The 20,644-nt window shown below is 46.0% G+C and overlaps 2 protein-coding genes across 3 annotated transcripts in view; both read left to right on the top strand.

Annotated features, from left to right (window-relative positions):
• LOC132869609 (protein mono-ADP-ribosyltransferase PARP12-like) overlaps window positions 1-20,644 on the top strand; it is a 67,942-nt gene that overhangs the window by 23,408 nt on the left and 23,890 nt on the right. The window contains exons 1-4 of one of the 2 annotated variants that reach the window (XM_060902887.1): window positions 1,355-1,467; window positions 1,606-3,384; window positions 11,389-11,439; window positions 11,582-11,708. In XM_060902887.1, coding sequence (XP_060758870.1) covers window positions 1,746-3,384; window positions 11,389-11,439; window positions 11,582-11,708 — 1,817 coding nt within the window. In that variant the 5' untranslated portion in view covers window positions 1,355-1,467; window positions 1,606-1,745. Of the gene's footprint in view, window positions 1-1,354; window positions 1,468-1,605; window positions 3,385-11,388; window positions 11,440-11,581; window positions 11,709-20,644 lie in introns of those variants that run through there. The other variant, XM_060902888.1, reaches the window with a different exon arrangement.
• Window positions 3,392-7,948, top strand: LOC132869610 (uncharacterized). Its single transcript, XM_060902889.1, has 2 exons — window positions 3,392-7,731; window positions 7,870-7,948. The coding sequence occupies exon 1, from the start codon at window positions 5,031-5,033 to the stop codon at window positions 7,404-7,406; it is 2,376 nt and encodes a 791-aa protein (XP_060758872.1). The 5' UTR covers window positions 3,392-5,030; the 3' UTR covers window positions 7,407-7,731; window positions 7,870-7,948.

Raw genomic sequence — 20,644 nt, 5'->3', positions numbered from 1 at the left:
GCATTACTGCCATCTACAGGTTTACTTTGACTGTGCACTGACAGTTCCATCATTCTGTCGCTAAACGAACAGCTGATCACACCGAGGTGCTCGCTGAGCACTGATATTTATTAGTTTGGTCCTGCATTTCCTTTCCTTCGTATATAACATAACATCTTTTCTTCTCGCTTTCCGTTACTGTAGTCAGTCTTTCATAATTCATTCACACACTCGCGTCCTCCATTTTTCTCTCCTGATTCAAATTTGTATCCCACAATGCCTTGTGCAAATGGGGAAAGCCCACCATGTGATACATGACATAGTATTTTGAATTGGGTCATGGTGAAGCAGGAAAAAATAGCGGAGAATTTAGAGCCACGTGGAGATGAATTCATTAAATGTTCTATTTAAAAAAAATTGGTAGTCTGTGATTCGAATTCAGTAGCTTTCGGTCCATGAAGCAAAAATAATTGAGTGTCAGGGAAAATTCTTTATATGATCTAAACTTGAAAAATCTGAAAGGCAGTCTACCTTTTAAATAAAGAAAGTACAAAACCCAAATAAATAAATTTGTTAAGGCACACAGCTCATAAAGATGTTTTCCAGTAAAATGCAATAACTCACTGGTAAATATACAGTACATTCATGAAAAAAACCCTGCATTTATAAACACTTTTACATAACTCACAAATTTCTCAGAATAAAACATACTCTCACTCCACTGTGCAGCCTGTGCGCTTAGACTCTCTCTCTCTCTCTCTCTCACTGGACCTTAACATGTCTTCTTTTCTTCCCTCTGGACCACCAAAAACATATAAAAATACACACATTTTATGTAAACCGTCAGAATGCATCAATATCTGTTGATTCTGTACATAAGTTCACTTTATCATGAAATCCGCCGACCAGCTACTCGCTGAAACTCCACACAGAAAGACCCCCATTAGCCACTGGGCTCGAACCTAGAACCTTCTTGCTGTGAGGTGACGGTGCTAACCACTACACCACTGTGCCGCCTACTAATGAGATAAAACAATTTAAATAATGATGTGATTTGAAACAGGTGATGTCAACAGGTGATTGTAATCATGATTCGGTACAAAATCAGTATCCAGGATATGTCTAGTCTTTTGAGGAGCAAATATGAGCTGAGGAGCTCCAGTTTTTCAACAGATACATGAGAAAATTAATGAAATGTGTGTTGCCCTTAAGGCAATTGTTTTTCTTTAATAAATAATTTCATGTGTTTAAAATATGGTACAAGGCTAAAAACGGTTGTAATTTCATTAAGAAGTGTTTTACATAAATATTTCATGTTTATTTGTGCTTTTGGTTAAAAAATATAGCGAAATAATACTACTTCCGGTTTTGCCGCGCGACTTCCGGTTTCGGTGTTCTCATGGTAAACAAGACGCATGCTATGGCTGGCTTGACTGTCACATGTCCAATCTGTCTCCATCCACCTTGAAGTATTAACAAGGCAATGCCGTAAGTTGTGAAAAGTGTTTATTTGATGTCTAGGCAACTATATTTTTGTATTAGTTTGTAGAGATGCGAAGTTTATGCACTTTATTTTTGTGATTGTATCAGCTCATGTTCTCAATGCATTGTACTGTATTGCTGCAGTTTTCACCATCCGAAGAGGGAAATTAAAGCCTCAATAACACGTCCCCTGTGGTCCCGGTCCTTCTTTGGTGGTTTAACTCGGTGTCATATCGATGGCGCTATAGTGAAAAGGCAGCATTCGATGCTTCATTGGGGACAAAATGGCAGCCAGCAACAAGTCAGAGAAAGCTTCAACTGTCGTCACATCTTCATCAGTGAGCAGCGTCGCCCATGCTCGAGCCAAAGCAGAGGCAGCGAAGGTGAGGGCTTCATATGCAAGCAAGGAAGCACAGCTAAAAGTGGAAAAAACGAAAATTGATGTAGAGCTTGAAGTGCTAATGCTACACAGAGAAGCAGACATTGCAGTAGCTGAAGCAGCAGTGCTAGAAGAAGAGGCAGAGTGTGAGAGCAGAAAATCAGTATCAGACGGAGTAAAAAGAGAAAGAACGCAGGAATATGTGCGGTCTCAGATTAAGCTTTCTGAACCTCAAGGCCCCCCACCGGTTCCCCCCGCTAATGACAACAATGGTCACTCAGGTGAAACATTAGTGACATGGGATGGATCACAAGGTTCAGATCCAAAGCCACAGCCCAAAAGCAGTAAGCCAAAGCCTGATGACAATCACGCACCTTTGCTCACTCAAAGAGCATCTGAGACTCCAAAAGTTGAACAAACAAACAAAGTTCTCAGTCCATTCTCCAACCCATTCACGCCTCACTACAATACACCGGCAAGCATGTTACATTCAGCTGAGCCATTTGCACAATACATGGCACGCCGAGACCTCATCACTTCGGGTCTCTACCAGTATGATGACAGGCCAGAGAATTTCAGGGCATGGTTCTCTTCATTCAATGGTGCAACAGCAGAGGTTGCTCTCACACCAACTCAAGAACTCGACCTCATGACAAAATGGCTGGGAAAAGAGTCAAGCAATCAGGTGAAACGCATTCGCTCTGTACATATCAACAACCCCAAAACTGCTCTGAAGAAAGCATGGGAGAGACTTTGGGAGTGTTATGCAGCCCCTGAAATAATCGAAAAATCACTCTTTCAGAGACTGGACAGTTTTCCCAGACTAACAACAAAGGACAATGTAAAGCTACAGGAACTAGGGGATCTGCTGCAAGAGATCCACGGTGCAAAGGAGGACGGGTATCTCCCCGGCCTGCTTTATCTAGACACTTCACGTGGAATTGGACCAATTGTGGACAAACTTCCATACGGGCTCCAGGAGAAATGGATGTCTCATGGCTCACAATACAAAGAGGAAAATGATGGTTGTTTTCCTCCTTTCAGCTACTTCTGCAAATTCATATGTAAAGAGGCCAAGAAACGTAACGATCCAAGTTTCAACCAGTACAACAGTCAAACGCACTTAAAACTTGAAAGGCCCTACCAAAAGAACTTTCACTCAGCTAAACCAATCGTAGTGCACAAGACTAACATTACGCCCCCCAACAAAGACTTTAACAAGAACTGCCCGCTGCACAACAAACCCCACCCACTAAAGAAATGCAGGACATTCAGGAACAAGCTACTGGACGAAAGAAAGGCTTTTCTCAAGGAGAAAGGAATATGTTTCAAGTGCTGTTCGTCAGACACTCATCTCGCTAAGGACTGTAAATCTACAGTAAAGTGCTCTGAATGCGGCAGTACATACCACGACACAGTCATGCATCCTGGTCCTCCACCACAAACAGACAGGGCTCCTTCTCGTGCTAAAGAGGATGGCGGGGAGGGAGAAAATCCAGACAACGCAGCAGTAACTACAACTTGCACAACAGTGTGCGGTCCAGGTCAGTGGGGTCGTTCATGTTCTAAAATATGTCTCACACAGGTGTATCCTAAAGGTGACAAAAACAGTGCAGTAAAAGCTTACGTTATTCTTGACGACCAGAGCAATCGTTCCTTAGCTAGGCCGGAGTTCTTCGAACTTTTTAACATTAGAACCGAACCTGTCTCTTACCACCTGAGAACTTGCTCTGGGCTAGTTGAAACATGGGGCAAAACGGCTGAAGGCTTTCAGATAGAGTCTTTAGATGGGTCAGTAGTAATCCCACTGCCACCTCTCATTGAATGTCAGGACATTCCTAATAACAGAAGTGAAATCCCAACTCCAAACGCTGCACTGCACCAGCCACATCTCAAGTCCATTGCAAAGTACATTCCAGAGTTGGACCCTAAAGCAGAGATATTCCTGCTGCTAGGACGAGATGTTTTGCGTGCACACAAAGTCAGGGAACAAGTCAATGGCCCTCATCATGCACCCTTTGCCAACGCCTAGATTTAGGGTGGGTAGTAATCGGGGAGGTGTGTGTAGGTAATGTCCACAAGGAAACAGTCAGCTCATACAAAACAGTGATACTTGAAAATGGCCGTCCAACAGTCTTTGGGAAATGTGATAGCTTCCTGCAACTAAAAGAAATGTCACACACAGCTAGGCCCAGCAAGGCACCTGAACTAGCGCTGGGACAAACAGCTTTCAGTCGCACTGAAAATGACAACAAGCTAGCTCCCTCCATAGAGGACACTCTCTTTTTAGAGATAATGGACAAAGCCATGTACAGAGACGACAACAGTAGCTGGGTCGCCCCTCTACCCTTTAAAGAGCCTCGCCAACCAATGCCAAACAACAGAGAGTTAGCACTCAGTCGATTTTCCTCTCTCAAAAGGAGCATGCAGAGGAAACCCCACATGCAGCAACAATATGTGGAGTTCATGGGAGCCATCTTCTCAAATGGTCACGCGGAAGTAGCACCTGATTTAAAGCAAGGAGAAGAGTGCTGGTTTCTTCCGACATTCGGGGTTTACCACCCTCAAAAGCCCAACAAGATCAGGGTAGTTTTCGAGTCCAGCGCCCAACACTCTGGCGTCTCACTCAACAACGTACTCCTCACAGGCCCAGATCTTAATAACAGCCTCATTGGGGTACTCCTTCGCTTCCGCAAAGAACCTGTCGCTATCATGGCCGACATACAGCAAATGTTTCACTGTTTCATGGTGCGCGAAGACCATCGTAACTACCTCCGTTTTCTGTGGCACAAGGACAATGATGTTAACAAGGAAGTCATAGACTATCGCATGAAAGTCCACGTGTTTGGCAACTCACCGTCTCCTGCCATTGCTGTTTATGGACTGCGCAAGGCCATTCAAGCAGGAGCAAAAGAGCATGGGACTGACACAGTCAAGTTCGTGGAGAGGCACTTTTATGTAGATGATGGCCTCATCTCTTTGCCCTCTCCAGCCGAAGCAATCGACTTGCTCCAAAGGACTCAAGCCTCACTTGCTGAGTCCAACCTCTGCCTGCACAAGTTTGCTTCCAACTCTCAGGCGGTCATGCAGGCCTTCTGCCCTGAAGATTGTGCAGCAGTAGTAAAGGACTTAGATCTTGGTGGCGAAGAAACCCAGTCACAGAGAAGTCTGGGTCTCATTTGGGGAAACTATGACAGACACTTTCACTTTTTCAGTGGCCACCACAGACAAGCCATTCACACGGCGCGGTGTCCTGTCATCTGTTAATAGTGTCTTTGATCCAATGGGCCTATTAGCACCAGTCACAATCCAAGGAAGGGCTTTGCTCAGAGAACTCACTTCTGAAAATTCAGATTGGGACACTCCACTTCCGGAAGACAAGCAAAGCAAATGGGAAGCTTGGAGAGGTTCCCTCAAAGACTTGAAAGAGCTTCATGTCCCGAGAATGTACACAACAACCTCTCTGAGTCAAGCAAAATACAAAGAACTGTATCTGTTTTCGGACGCTTCAACCAAAGCCATAGGCGCTGTAGCCTACTTAAGAGCAGTCTTTCCAGACAACAAAGTCGAGACCGGATTTGTCATGGGCAAAGCAAGACTAGCCCCTCAGTCAGAACCCACTATACCAAGACTTGAACTATGCGCCGCCGTCTTGGCAGCAGAGATGGCTGATCTAATTCAGGATGAGTTAGACATTCAGTTTGATGCAGTTCACTTTTACACAGACAGTAAGGTAGTCTTGGGCTACATCTGCAGTGAGTCAAAGAGATTCTACACATATGTTCACAACAGAGTGCAGCGCATTCGTCAGTCTTCAAAACCGGAACAGTGGCACTATGTGCGCACCGAGGAAAACCCAGCGGATCATGCATCTCGCTCGCTCACAGCAACTCAACTAACAAAGACAACTTGGTTCACTGGACCTTCCTTCATTCGTCGTCCACCTGCAGAAACAAAGCAAGAAAGCAAAACGTTTGAGTTAGTTGAACCAGACAAAGACTGTGAAATCAGACCACAAGTTAAAACTTGCGCCACTCACCTCCAAGTACTCACCTGCAAACGCTTTGAACACTTCTCCACCTTCAAGTCCTTAGTCAGAGCAGTAGCGTTCCTCATTCACATCGCAAAGTCTTTCAACGGCACAAATCCAAACAGTGAATGCAAAGGGTGGCACAAATGCAACTTACCTCGAACACAAGATGAAATGACCAAAGCAAAGCACATCATTCTTCAAAAGGCTCAACAGGCCGCCTTCGAAAAAGAACTGTCTGCCCACAAAGCTGGCAAACCAATTTCAAAACAGAGCCCCTTGCTGAGACTCAGCCCAGTCCTTCACAACGACCTCATTTCAATTGGAGGCCGTCTCAAACACTCAGAGCTCGAGAACTTTGAAAAGAGCTCAATTGTTCTCCCTAAAGACAGTCACATCTCACTCCTGCTCACTCGTCACTACCACGAGCGGGTCCACCACCAAGGCCGTCATCTGACGGACGGGGCAATAAGGGCAGCAGGACTGTGGATAATAGGTGGCAAAAGACTTGTAAACTCAGTAATCCACAAATGCATCACCTGTCGCAAACTACATGGAAAACAGGAACAACGCATGGCAGATCTTCCACCAGAACGACTGAAAACATGTCCTCCCTTTAGTTACGTCGGCCTTGACGTTTTCGGGCCATGGACTGTCACTAGTAGACGTACTAGAGGTGGACATGCACAAAGTAAGCGCTGGGCCATCATGTTTAGCTGTATGAGTTCGAGAGCCGTTCATATTGAGGTGATCGATTCTTTGGACACGTCCAGCTGCGTCAATGCCCTGAGACGCTTCTTCTCACTAAGAGGACCCGCCAAAAAACTATTATCGGATCGTGGCACTAACTTCATCGGAGCTTCTAAGGAGTTAGGCATGGACAAGACACTTGAAAACTATCTAAAGGACCAAGGCTGCAGCTGGGAATTCAACCCACCACACGCCTCTCACATGGGAGGCTCCTGGGAGCGAATGATCGGTGTTGCTTGGAGAATACTGGACTCTATGCTGCTCCAAAGTAAGGTACAACTCACTCACGACGTGTTGTGCACGCTCATGGCCGAAGTCACCGCAATCATAAATGCACGGCCGCTCCTTCCAGTTTCTTCCGACCCCGACAATCCTTTCATTCTATCTCCATCAATGTTGCTCACCCAGAAATCTTGCCTTCTTCCACCTCCTGGAAATTTCATGGACAAAGACCTTTACACCAAGCAATGGAGACAAGTTCAGGCTCTTGCTAACCAGTTTTGGACACGCTGGAGGCGAGAGTACCTGCCGTCACTACAAAAAAGACAAAAATGGACTGTTTCTCGAAGGAATCTTCAAGTTGGTGACCTAGTTTTGCTGAAAAACAAGCAGGCCCCACGCAACAGCTGGCCCATGGCTAGAGTCACTACCACATTTCCTGGAAAGGACAGTCACGTGAAGAAGATTGAGATCAAAGTAAGCGATCAAGGCAGTGTAAAGACTTTTATGCGACCAGTCACCGAAGTCATTCTTCTTCTGCCAATGGACACTTCTTGCAAAGTTTAGTTAGCTATAGTGGCCTACGAGGCCAGGCGGGGAGTGTGTTGCCCTTAAGGCAATTGTTTTTCTTTAATAAATAATTTCATGTGTTTAAAATATGGTACAAGGCTAAAAACGGTTGTAATTTCATTAAGAAGTGTTTTACATAAATATTTCATGTTTATTTGTGCTTTTGGTTAAAAAATATAGCGAAATACTACTACTTCCGGTTTTGCCGCGCGACTTCCGGTTTCGGTGTTCTCATGGTAAACAAGACGCATGCTATGGCTGGCTTGACTGTCATATGTCCAATCTGTCTCCATCCACCTTGAAGTATTAACAAGGCAATGCCGTAAGTTGTGAAAAGTGTTTATTTGATGTCTAGGCAACTATATTTTTGTATTAGTTTGTAGAGATGCGAAGTTTATGCACTTTATTTTTGTGATTGTATCAGCTCATGTTCTCAATGCATTGTACTGTATTGTTGCAGTTTTCACCATCCGAAGAGGGAAATTAAAGCCTCAATAACACGTCCCCTGTGGTCCCGGTCCTTCTTTGGTGGTTTAACTTGGTGTCATATCGATGGCGCTATAAAATGTTTAAAAACAATATTCCTCAAAGAAAGATAGGAAGGGATTTGGATATTTCACTCTCTACGGTGCATAATATCATTAAACGATTCAAGTAATCTGGAGGAATTTCAGTGCATAAAGGGCAAGAGCTCAAGCCTAAGCTGAACACCTGTGATCTCCGATCCCTCAGATGGCACTGCATCAAGAACCGTCATTCATCTATAGCTAATATACCCACATGGGCTCGGGATTACTTTGGGAAACCTTTTGTCAAGCTTGACAATACGGAGTTACATCCACAAGTGGTAGTTAAAATTTTACTGTGCAAAAAGGAAGCTTGATATTCACTGTGTCCAGAAGCGACATCGACTCCTCTGGGCTCAGAGGCGTCTGGGATGGACCATCACACAGTGGAAACGTGTATTGTGATCAGACGAATCAGTATTCCAGGTCTTTTTTGGAAGAAATGGACATTGTGAAAAGGACCATCCAGACTGTTACCAGCAACAAGTCCAAAAGCCCAGGGTCTGTCATAGTATAGGGTTGTGTCAGTGCCCTTGGCAAAGGTAACTTGCACTTCTGTGATGGGGCATTAATGCAGAAAAGTACATTGAGATTTTGGAGCAACATGTGCTGCTTTCAAGACGACATCTTTTCCAGGGAGATTTCAAAAAGACAAGGCAAAACAAGACAATGGGTGGCATGGTGGTGTAGTTGTTAGCGCTGTCGCCTCACAGAAAGAAGGTTGTGGGGTTGAATCTCATGGCCAACGGTAGCCTTTCTGTGTGGAGTTTGCATGTTTTCCCCATGTCTGCATGGGTTTCCTCCCACTGTTCAAAGACTTGTAGATTAGTTAAAATACGCAGCCACTGGGTTTGTACAAGACAGTGCGTACTTAGTGCCAGTCCCAAGCCTGGATAGATTGAGGAGGGTTGTGTCAAGGAAGGCCCAGTGTGAGATTAGCGTGAACTAAACTGGTTATTAACCTTCTGAAAATAAAGTATTATTATTATTATTATTATTATTGGCGGCACGGTGGTATAGTGGTTAGCGCTGTCGCCTCACAGCAAGAAGGTCCGGGTTCGAGCCCCGTGGCCGGCGAGGGCCTTTCTGTGCAGAGTTTGCATGTTCTCCCCGTGCCCGCGTGGGCTTCCTCCGGGTGCTCCGGTTTCCCCCACAGTCCAAAGACATGCAGGTTAGGTTAACTGGTGACTCTAAATTGACCGTAGGTGTGAGTGTGAATGGTTGTCTGTGTCTATGTGTCAGCCCTGTGATGACCTGGCGACTTGTCCAGGGTGTACCCCGCCTTTCGCCCGTAGTCAGCTGGGATAGGCTCCAGCTTGCCTGCGACCCTGTAGAACAGGATAAAGCGGCTAGAGATGATGAGATGAGATGAGACAATCCCGTACTGTTGCACACCTTAAGACCTGTTTGCAGGAAGAATGGGAAAAAATAACACCTGAAACACTTCATCACTTGGTGTCTTCAGTCCGTAAACATCTTTTAAGTGTTGTGAGAAGGAATGGCAACATTACAAAGTGATAAATGCTTTACTGTCCCAACTTTTTTTGAAATGTGTCACAAGAATCAGAATTGAAATGTCTTTATTTTGAATAAACAATAACTTCATCTAATGGTCTAAAAGTGATCATAGGTACCTGGGAATATGCTGTCAATTCCTCCAAATACCCACTAACCCTCCCAGAGAGAAATAATGAACAATGTTTTGGTGAAATCTGTGGACCTCGTCATTGGCTTGAATAGAGCACTTGGTCATAATGGTCTGCTCCAGAAGCTGTTCCCCCTCCCCTTTCCAAAAGTCAAATGCGGAAGTGGTCATACGTTTGCAACTCTTGCTCCGCCTCTATCCTCTCTGACTTCTGTGTAACTTGGTATTGATTCATCCAAATCTCTGAACTGGTCTTGAAGTTCGAAACTCTTTCATGGATGTTTAATTGACTTGAGATCTGATGACCACAAAGGTGATTAGTATATGATTTACATACATAAATTTCATACTCATTCAGTCAAATTGTTGTCCTATTTTCTGATGTCTATCTCCTAGATCTAATAACAGATATCACTGTTAATTGCTTGACTGAACTCCTTACTCATTATCCCCCACTTAGTTTTCCTTTAATTTGTCACCTGTCTGTATTGCTGGGTTTCAGTCACGTGACTTTTCTTAGCGGTTTTACCGAAAGTGAAATAGCTGGTGGTCTAAACGGCTGCTGCAGCGCAAACAACTAGCGATAACTTATCAGAGTACGCTCGTAATCTAGAAGCCACTGCTGGCTTTAGATCTATTCAGAAGATTGCTATGTGTAATGGAATCAACCCCTACAGTCTGGGAAAGAAGGATTTGTCATACGATCTCGAAAACTACCCTTCAGTCGAGTTCCCCGACATCTCGAACTATCTGGTGTTGCAGACGTCCTTCTACACCGCAAAACAGATGAAAGCGTGGAAGAGTACGGAGGCTTACAACTTTTTTGTATGTGGCTGGGTAAAGGACCTCGGGATCAAGTCGCTGCCGAATGAATCCTGGATTGTTTTTGCCCATGTAAGGATTTTTTGTTTGGTTTTTTAAGCTTTTCGTTCACGTCTTTACAACGAAGCGCTGCAAGTTGAAGTGTAAACAAACAACAGTTGGCTTGATTCTCACTTGTGTTGGCTCTTATCTCTCAGGTAAATCATTCACAAAGATCATCAGAAACCCCTTTAAAGACCTGGATCTTAGTTAAACAAGACGGAGAAGTGATCACGGCGCATTGTAACTGTATGGCTGGGTGAGAATTTTGTCGCGACCTTCATGCATATGGACTTTGTGAGGAGTAAACAAAGAAACAGCTGGGGACTTTAGAGCTTCGTGACTAAAAAAAAGTACCGTAAAATAACGACACAGCAAGAAAAGTACTTGGAAAACAGTAAGGACGTAGCTGAGAGGGAGATACAAACCTTTCACCAAGTGATCACTGCAAACTCGGTCATGCTTCGACTCGATTCCCTTCGATTTCAGTGAGAGGTTCAAAAGCCACCTTTCTCCATGTCTTTTTGTGAAATCCTGTGTTCGTTCACCCTTTTTTATTAGTTCACAGGGAACCCTGAAGAAACTTTTATCAGTTTCACGGTTTGATTGATTCGAACAACCTAATACAACACAAGCGTAAGGCATTTTTCATGTGAGCAGTGCACCTTCAACGTACAAACGCTTTGTCAACTGAGCTTTGGTAGACCACCAGCTAAAGTTCTGAATAACTAATGAGGCGGATGTGACGTCACATGAAACCCAGCAATTTTTGTGAGACTGTTTTGTTTTCATTTTAAAAATTAATGAAAAGGTCCCAAAGTCAATTCCAGTAGAACATCTCGATCGGGACGTTCACCAGAACATGATTAACGGTTTTGTGAAAATTTGTTTCATTGTGTTTCCTCAGAGAAAAAAGAGATCTGTATGTACTTTGTCAAAGGACACTGCAGGAATGAAGGTATGATTACAATCCAGTCTTTTTTTTTCTTCCCCTTGACCAAACAGTTTTGATGATTTACCAGAGTTTACTGGGTGTCTGACTTAAGTAATGTAAACTAATGTAATATAAACTCACTGAATTAAACATACATGTCTTGCAGATAAATGTTTTAAAGAGCACTCCAAAATGCCCTATAAATGGGAGGTGAAGGAGGGACTCAGTTGGGCAGCTCTTCCTGATAACGAGGGCATAGAGAAAGATTACTGTAATCCAGCTAAAACATACAGGTAATATGCTTTATACTTTCTCAAAGTTTTGAAAATAAGAAGACTACCCAAAAAAAGAGAGATTTATAAATTGGCCTTCATTTGTTTCTGTAGTTATTTATTGTTTTTTTTACCTCTGTCCGTCCGTATCTCTGTATTTCCGTCCGTCCGAAACACGCTTTTTCTCAGCAACCACAAATCATAGCCACTTGGTACCAAACTTCAGCTTGGGGTTCTATACCGTGTGTACCATTTTCAGGTCTGTTGCACATCGACTTCCTGTTTACCGACTGAATATATTTATGAAACGTATAGGGTGGATTTACAAAATTTTCATAACATTTTTCTCAGCAACTATAAATCACAACTGCTTGATATTTGGTACCGAGCATCAGCTTGGGGTTCTATACCGTGTATACTGTTTTCAGGTCTGTCGCACATTGACTTCCTGTTTACCAACTTTATGTATTTACGAAACATACTAGTGCATCTCAAAAAATTAGAATACCATGAAAAAGTTCCTTTTTTTTCATAATTTAATTCAAAAAGGTAAACTTTCATATATTCTATATTCATTACATGTAAAGTGAAATATTTAAAGCCTTTTTTGTTTTAATTTTGATGATTATGGTTTATAGCTCATGAAAATCAGAAATCCAGTATCTCAGATTATTAGAATATTCCCTAAGATCAATCAAAAAAAAAGAATTTACAATACAGAAATGTCCAACTTCTGAAAAGTATATTCATTTATACACTCAATACTTGGTTGGGGCTCCTTTACCATGAATTACTGTATCAATGCGGTGTGGCATGGAGGTGATCAGTCTGTGGCACTGCTGAGGTGTTATTGAAGCCCAGGTTGCTTTGATAGTGGCCTTCAGCATATCTGTATTTTTGGGTTGGGTGTTTCTCATCTTCCTCTTGACAATACCCTATAGATTCTCTATGGGGTTCAGGTCAGGCAAGTTGGCTGGCCAATCAAACACAGTAATATCATGGTCAGCAAACCATTTGGTAGTAGTTTTGGCACTGTGGGTAGGTGCTAAGTCCTGCTGGAAAAGGAAATCAGCATCTCCAAAAAGCTCGTCAGCAGATGGAAGCATGAAGTGCTCTAAAATCTCCTGGTAGATGGCTGTGTTGACTTTGGACTTGATAAAATACAGTGGACCAACACCAGCAGATGACATGGCACCCCAAATCATCACAGACTGTGGAAACTTCACACTGGGCTTCAAACCCCTTGGATTTTGTGCCTCTCCACTCTTCCTCCAGACTCTAGAACTGTGATTTCCAAATTAAATGCAAAATGTACTTTCATCTGAAAAGAGGACTTTGGACCACTGAGCAACAGTCCATTTCTTTCTCTCCTTAGCCCAGATAAGACACTTCTGACATTGTCTCTGGCTCAGGAGTAGCTTGATATTAGGAATGCGAAAGTTGTATCCCCTTTCTTGAAGATGTCTGTTCGTGATGGGTCTTGATACACTGACACCAGCCTCAGTCCACTCCTTGTGAAGCTCTCCCAAGTTCTTGAATCAACTTTTCTTGACAATCTTCTCAGGACTGCGGCAATCCCTGTTGCTTGTGCACCTTTTCCAGCCACCCTTTTCAGCAGTGACCTTTTGTGGCTTACCCTCCTTGTGGAGGGCATCAGTGATCATCTTCTGGATAACAGTCAAGTCAGCAGTCTTCCCCATGATTGTGGTTGTGTGTACTGAACTAGACCGAGAGATACACTGTGTTCATACTGTTTTACTCAAACTCGAAATGAAATATTCTAATATTTTGAGATGGGTTTTTTATGTTTTTGTACTGTATGCCATACTGATTAAAATTAAAATAGAAAAATGCTTGAAACATTTTAGTTTATGTGTAATGAGTCTATAATGTATAACATTTTCACTTTCTTAAATAACTGATGGAAAATATTGAACTTTTTCACAATATTCTAATTTTTTGAGATGCACTAGTATAGGGTGGATTTTGACGCCATTTCAAGAAACAAAATGCTATTTCAAAATGACACTTTGCCAGGATGCTATTTGAAATCCCTGGGGAGAGACACTGCTCTTTACTTACTTGTTTCAGAGTTAATTATTTGTTGAAGTCAACATTCATAATAAGTGTCCTGTTCCTTCGATTGCTTGCATTCTGATATAAGCGAGAGCGGGGGATACGTAAGTGAGCAGTAGCTCACAGTTGATCTTGTTTTTTAACAACATTGACCATTTAAGATGGCTGTTATTAGGAAATTAGTGAATTGGTAGCAATTTCACAGTAACTCTTTATTTGGATAGGTTGTTTTAAAGAATGTATTTGCAAATTATGGTGGAAAATAAGTATTTGGTCAATAACAAAAGTTCATCTCAATACTTTGTTATATACCCTTTGTTGGCAATGACAGAGGTCAAACGTTTTCTGTAAGTCTTCACAAGGTTTTCACACACTGTTGCTGGTATTTTGGCCCATTCCTCCATGCAGATCTCCTCTAGAGCAGTGATGTTTTGGGGCTGTCGCTGGGCAACACGGACTTTCAACTCCCTCCAAAGATTTTCTATGGGGTTGAGATCTGGAGACTGGCTAGGCCACTCCAGGACCTTGAAATGCTTCTTACGAAGCCACTCCTTCGTTGCCCGGGCGGTGTGTTTGGGATCATTGTCATGCTGAAAGACCCAGCCACGTTTCATCTTCAGCGCCCTGTTAGGACTAGGACTGTTTTGGCCTCTAGAGGCCGCTGTTATTTCCTTTTCATGTCGTGTTTATTTTGGCCTCTAGAGGCCGCCACTGTTCCTGTGTTTTGTGTTTGTGTTAATTGCCTAATTATCTTCACCTGTGTCCTTAATTAGTTTGTCTATTTATACCCCTGAGTTCAGTCCTCTTGTCACGGAGTCTTTGTGCTGTTATGTTTATCTCCAGTTTCCTTTGTACTGTGTTTTTTGATCTTCTTAGCTTTTGAATTTTTGCACTTTGCTTTTCTTTTGGATTATACTCTTTGGTTTTTTTTTTGTCTTTTGTTTTGCCCTGTATATAGTGTATATAGTTTAAATAAACCTTTTGTTTCTTTTTCTACTTCCGCCTCACGCCTCTGCATTTGAGTCATCCCCCTGGTGGCCTAGTGGGGGTTTGCTGGATTATCACACCAACGAACCAGGTTCGAATCCCAGCAAAACCCTAACAGAAAGACTCCGTCATGACCGACTCAGCAGAGGCTGCTTCAACTGTCTACCCGGCCAACCTTCAGGGAATTATGGCAGCTTTGACACGCTTCGGAGCGACCATGGACGCTCATGGACGTACACTCACCAGCCAACGTGAGGCCCTCGCTCGCCACGAGGAACTGCTTCAGCAAATTGGGAAAACCCTGGCACAGCTGACATCTCTGCCTGCATCTCCTGCTCCTGATCCAGTTCCTGCTCCTGATCCAGCTCCCACTCCTGCTCCAGTGCCTCCTGCAATGCTGCCTTCTTCACCTCGCGAACCCAGCCTTCCTGCACCACAGAGGTATGACGGCAAGCACAGTGAGTGCCGAGAGTTCCTTACCCAGTGTCAACTCACCTTTGAGCTTCAGCCTACCACCTACACTACGGATCGCCGCAAGATTGCCTTTGTGATAACCTTATTAGCTGGTAAGGCGCGAGCCTGGGCTACTGCTATCTGGCAAAGACAGGGACCTGAGTGCTTTGATTTCCAGCTGTTTTCTGAAGAGATGCTTCGGGTCTTCGATCAGGCAGACATCAGTACCGACGCAGCCCGAAAGCTCATGTCCATCCGGCAAGGAGGAAGCGTCGCAGATTACGCCATCTCGTTCCGAACACTCGCAGCAGTAAGTGGATGGAACGAGACTGCCCTGGTGTCAGCCTTCCACCATGGTCTGTCTGACCCCATCAAGGACGGTCTGGCCTCTATTGGATGCCCAAGTGACCTCGAAACCCTCATCTCACATGCTATTCGTCTGGACAACAGGATGAGAGAACGCCACCAAGCCTTGAGCCCCCCCAGCCTCCCTACCTCTACCTGGAGACCGTCTACCTCCTTCAGTGACTGTCCAGAACCCATGCAAGTGGGTCGTACTCGCCTCTCCGCATCTGAGAGGGAGCGCAGAAGGAGGGACAAGTGCTGCATCTACTGTGGCAAGCCTGGTCACTTCCGAGCATCATGTCCCGAACTCTTGGGAAAAGGACCGCCCCGTCCAGCCGAGGGAGGGTTGTGACGGGGCCTACCCTCTCTCCCGGACTCCCTGGCCAAGGAATCTACATCCCGGTCTCCATCTCCTGGGGTGAGTCTGTCCACTCTTGTCAAGCTTTGATAGACTCAGGGGCGGCTGGGAACTTTATGGATATTCACTTCGCCCAAAGCATCAATATTCCGACTGCACCTCTTGAAGTCCCACTGTCTGTGTCTGCCCTCGATGGCCAAGCGTTAGGTGATGGAAGAGTCACCCAAGTTACTTCTCCAGTTTTCCTCCAGTCTCAAGGTCACAAGGAAGAAATATCCCTGCACCTGATTCCTTCACCTGAGTTCCCAGTTATTCTAGGCCTTCCTTGGCTTACTCGCCACAACCCTCGCATAGACTGGGTAACAAGCCAGGTTGTGGAATGGGGCCCTGCATGCCATGCCTCTTGTCTGCTCTCTAGCTCTCCTGTGTCTCCTGCCGAGCCCCCTGATCTCACCGAGTTATCTCAAGTTCCCACAGAGTACTGGGATCTCAAGGAGGTATTCAGCAAGAGCAGGGCCGCCGTTCTTCCTCCGCACCGGGCCTACGACTGTGCCATCGACTTGCTCCCTGGGACTACCCCTCCTCGTGGCAGACTGTTTTCCCTCTCTCAGCCAGAACACAAGGCTATGGAGGAATACCTCAAAGACGCCCTGGTCTCTGGGTTCATTCGACCCTCCACCTCACCTGCTGGTGCCGGCTTCTTCTTTGTCGGCAAGAAGGATGGGGGGCTTCGACCATGTATTGACTACAGGGGCCTGAACAAGATTACTGTGCGCAACCGATATCCTCTTCCGCTGATGTCCACTGCTTTCGACCTGCTCCAAGGCGCCACCGTCTTCACCAAGTTGGACCTACGGAACGCATACCACCTCATCCGTATCCGACAGGGAGACGAGTGGAAGACTGCCTTTAACACCCCGTCTGGGCACTACGAATACCAGGTGATGCCCTTCGGACTCACCAACGCACCAGCTGTTTTTCAGGCCCTAATCAACGACGTCTTAAGGGACATGATTAACCTATACGTTTTTGTCTACCTCGACGACATCCTTATCTTTTCCAAGACCGTGCAGGAGCACCGCCACCATGTCCGCCAGGTTCTCCAGAGGCTGCTACAGAACAATCTGTTCGCCAAGGCCCAGAAATGCGAATTTCATGTTCCCGAGGTCTCCTTTCTGGGATTTATTGTACGGACAGGCCAACTCCAAATGGACCCTGCCAAGACCCTGGCCGTCCGGGATTGGCCTACTCCCAAGTCCGTTAAGGAGGTTCAGCGGTTCTTAGGATTCGCTAACTTCTACCGCAAGTTCATCAGGAACTTCAGTTCTGTGGCAGCACCCATGTCAGACCTCACCAAAGGGACAGGTGGATCTTATGGCTGGTCTCCTCAGGCAGAAAAGGCATTCAAAGACCTCAAGGACCGCTTCTGCACGGCACCCATTCTGGTTCTCCCGGACACCTCCCAACCATTCATCGTGGAGGTGGACGCCTCGGACAGTGGTGTCGGCGCGGTGCTCTCTCAACGTTCGGAAGGAAAGCTGCACCCCTGCGCTTACTTCTCCCACCGCCTGAGTCCTGCTGAGTCCCGGTACGATGTGGGGGATCGAGAACTGCTAGCGGTCAAACTGGCCCTTGAGGAGTGGAGGCACTGGCTGGAGGGAGCACAACATCCATTCCTGGTTTGGACTGACCACAAGAACCTGGAGTACCTCCAGCAAGCCAAGAGACTGAACCCTCGACAGGCTAGGTGGGCCCTGTTTTTCAGTCGGTTTGACTTCACCCTCTCATACCGCCCCGGCTCCAAGAACACCAAACCTGACGCACTGTCCAGACTGTTCTCTGCCACTAACAGGGAGAATGAAGTCGGGCCTATTATCCCTGTGTCCCGGATTGTGGCCCCTGTCCGCTGGGGTATTGAGGAGGCTGTCCGACGAGCCCAACGCCAGGACCCCGGTCCTGGGACGGGGCCACCAGGCCTCTTGTACGTCCCACATCAAGCCCGGGCCAAGGTTCTCCAGTGGGGTCACTCTTCCCCTCTCACCGCCCACCCGGGAGCTCGGAGGACCCTGGACTTCCTGAAAAGACGCTTCTGGTGGCCTAACATGGAGAAGGAAGTAAGGTCATTTGTCCTGTCCTGTGAGGTTTGCACCAGAACCAAGAACCCACGACAGCGTCCCCAGGGTCTCCTGCATCCTCTGACCATTCCCCGGCGTCCCTGGTCCCACGTGGCAGTCGACTTTATCACGGGTCTCCCTGAGTCACAAGGTAACACGGTCATTTTGGTCTTAGTTGACAGATTCTCCAAGGCCTGCCGCTTCATACCACTGTGCAAACTCCCCTCTGCTCTTGAAACTGCGAAACTTTTGTTTAATCATGTCTTCCGAGTCTTTGGTCTTCCACAGGACATCGTCTCAGACCGAGGGCCCCAGTTCTCCTCCCGAGTGTGGCACGGGTTCTGCAAGGTCATCGGAGCCACTGCCAGCCTCTCCTCTGGGTTTCACCCACAGTCCAATGGTCAGACGGAGAGGCTCAACCAGGACCTGGAAACCACCCTGCGAGGCCTGGCTATGGATAACCCGACATCGTGGAGCACCTGGCTGCCATGGGCGGAGTACGCCCACAACACCCTGCAGTCATCGGCCACCAAGCTGTCGCCATTCCAGTGCCAATTCGGGTTCCAGCCACCTCTGTTCCCGGACCAGGAGGAGGACGCGGGGGTGCCCTCGGTCAACCAATATGTGAGACGGTGTCGCAAGACCTGGAGCAAGGTCAGGAAGACCCTCATACAGACCTCCAGAACCAACCAGACTCAGGCCAACCGCCATAGAAGACCTGCACACGCTTTCCGCCCTGGGCAGCGTGTTTGGCTGTCCACTAAGGACCTTCCACTGCGGGTGGAGAACCGCAAGCTTGCTCCTCGCTACATTGGCCCCTTCAAGGTGGTGCGCAGGGTGAACCCTGTCTCCTACCGGCTCCAGTTGCCCCGGACTCTGAGGATCAACCCCACTTTCCATGTTTCCCTGTTACGGCCCGTACTGACGTCTACGTATGCCCCTGCCCCTAGGAACCCCCCACCCCCCCGCATCTTCCAGGGGCAGACTGTGTTCACTGTGAATCGCCTGCTTGACTCCCGCCGGGTCCGCGGCGGGTTGCAATATCTGGTGGACTGGGAGGGCTATGGTCCTGAGGAGCGCTGCTGGGTTCCTGCTCGGGATGTCCTTGATAAAGAACTATGTCGGGACTTCCATTCGGCCCATCCGGATCGCCCTGGGAACGTCAGGAGACGCTCCTAGAGGGGGGGGTCCTGTTAGGACTAGGACTGTTTTGGCCTCTAGAGGCCGCTGTTATTTCCTTTTCATGTCGTGTTTATTTTGGCCTCTAGAGGCCGCCACTGTTCCTGTGTTTTGTGTTTGTGTTAATTGCCTAATTATCTTCACCTGTGTCCTTAATTAGTTTGTCTATTTATACCCCTGAGTTCAGTCCTCTTGTCACGGAGTCTTTGTGCTGTTATGTTTATCTCCAGTTTCCTTTGTACTGTGTTTTTTGATCTTCTTAGCTTTTGAATTTTTGCACTTTGCTTTTCTTTTGGATTATACTCTTTGGTTTTTTTTTTGTCTTTTGTTTTGCCCTGTATATAGTGTATATAGTTTAAATAAACCTTTTGATTCTTTTTCTACTTCCGCCTCACGCCTCTGCATTTGAGTCATCCCCCTGGTGGCCTAGTGGGGGTTTGCTGGATTATCACACCAACGAACCAGGTTCGAATCCCAGCAAAACCCTAACACGCCCTTGCTGATGGAAGGAGGTTTTCACTCAAAATCTCACGATACATGGCCCCATTCATTCTTTCCTTTACGTGGATCAGTCGTCCTGGTCCGTTTGCAGAAAAACAGCCCCAAAGCATGATGTTTCCACCCCCATGCTTCACAGTAGGTATGGTGTTCTTTGGATGCAACTCAGCATTCTTTCTCCTCCAAACACGGCAAGTTGAGTTTTTACCAAAAAGTTCTATTTTGGTTTCATCAGACCATATGACATTCTCCCAATCCTCTTCTGGATCATCCAAATGCTCTCTAGCAAACTTCAGACGGGCCTGGACATGTACTGGCTTAAGCAGGGGGACACGTCTGGCACTGCAGGATTTGAGTCCCTGGCAGTGTAGTGTGTTACTGATGGTAGCCTTTGTTACTTTGGTCCCAGCTCTCTGCAGGTCATTCACTAGGTCCCCCCGTGTGGTTCTGGGATTTTTGCTCACCGTTCTTGTGATCATTTTGACCCCACGAGGTGAGATCTTGCGTGGAGCCCCAGATCGAGGGAGATTATCAGTGGTCTTGTATGTCTACCATTTTCTAATAATTGCTCCCACAGTTGATTTCTTCACACCAAGCTGCTTACCTATTGCAGATTCAGTCTTCCCAGCCTGGTGCAGGTCTACAATTTTGTTTCTGGTGTCCTTTGACAGCTCTTTGGTCTTGGCCATAGTGGAGTTTGGAGTGTGACTGTTTGAGGTTGTGGACAGGTGTCTTTTATGCTGATAACGAGTTCAAACAGGTGCCATTAATACAGGTAACGAGTGGAGGACAGAGGAGCCTCTTAAAGAAGTTGTTACAGGTCTGTGAGAGCCAGAAATCTTGCTTGTTTGTAGGTGACAAGATACTTATTTTACCGAGGAATTTACCAATTAATTCATTAAAAAATCCTACAATGTGATTTCCTGGATTCTTTCCCCCCATTCTGT

Source organism: Neoarius graeffei, chromosome 21 (genome assembly GCF_027579695.1).
Source record: "Neoarius graeffei isolate fNeoGra1 chromosome 21, fNeoGra1.pri, whole genome shotgun sequence".
Lineage (NCBI taxonomy): Eukaryota > Metazoa > Chordata > Actinopteri > Siluriformes > Ariidae > Neoarius > Neoarius graeffei.
This window is presented reverse-complemented; position numbering and strand designations above follow the sequence as displayed.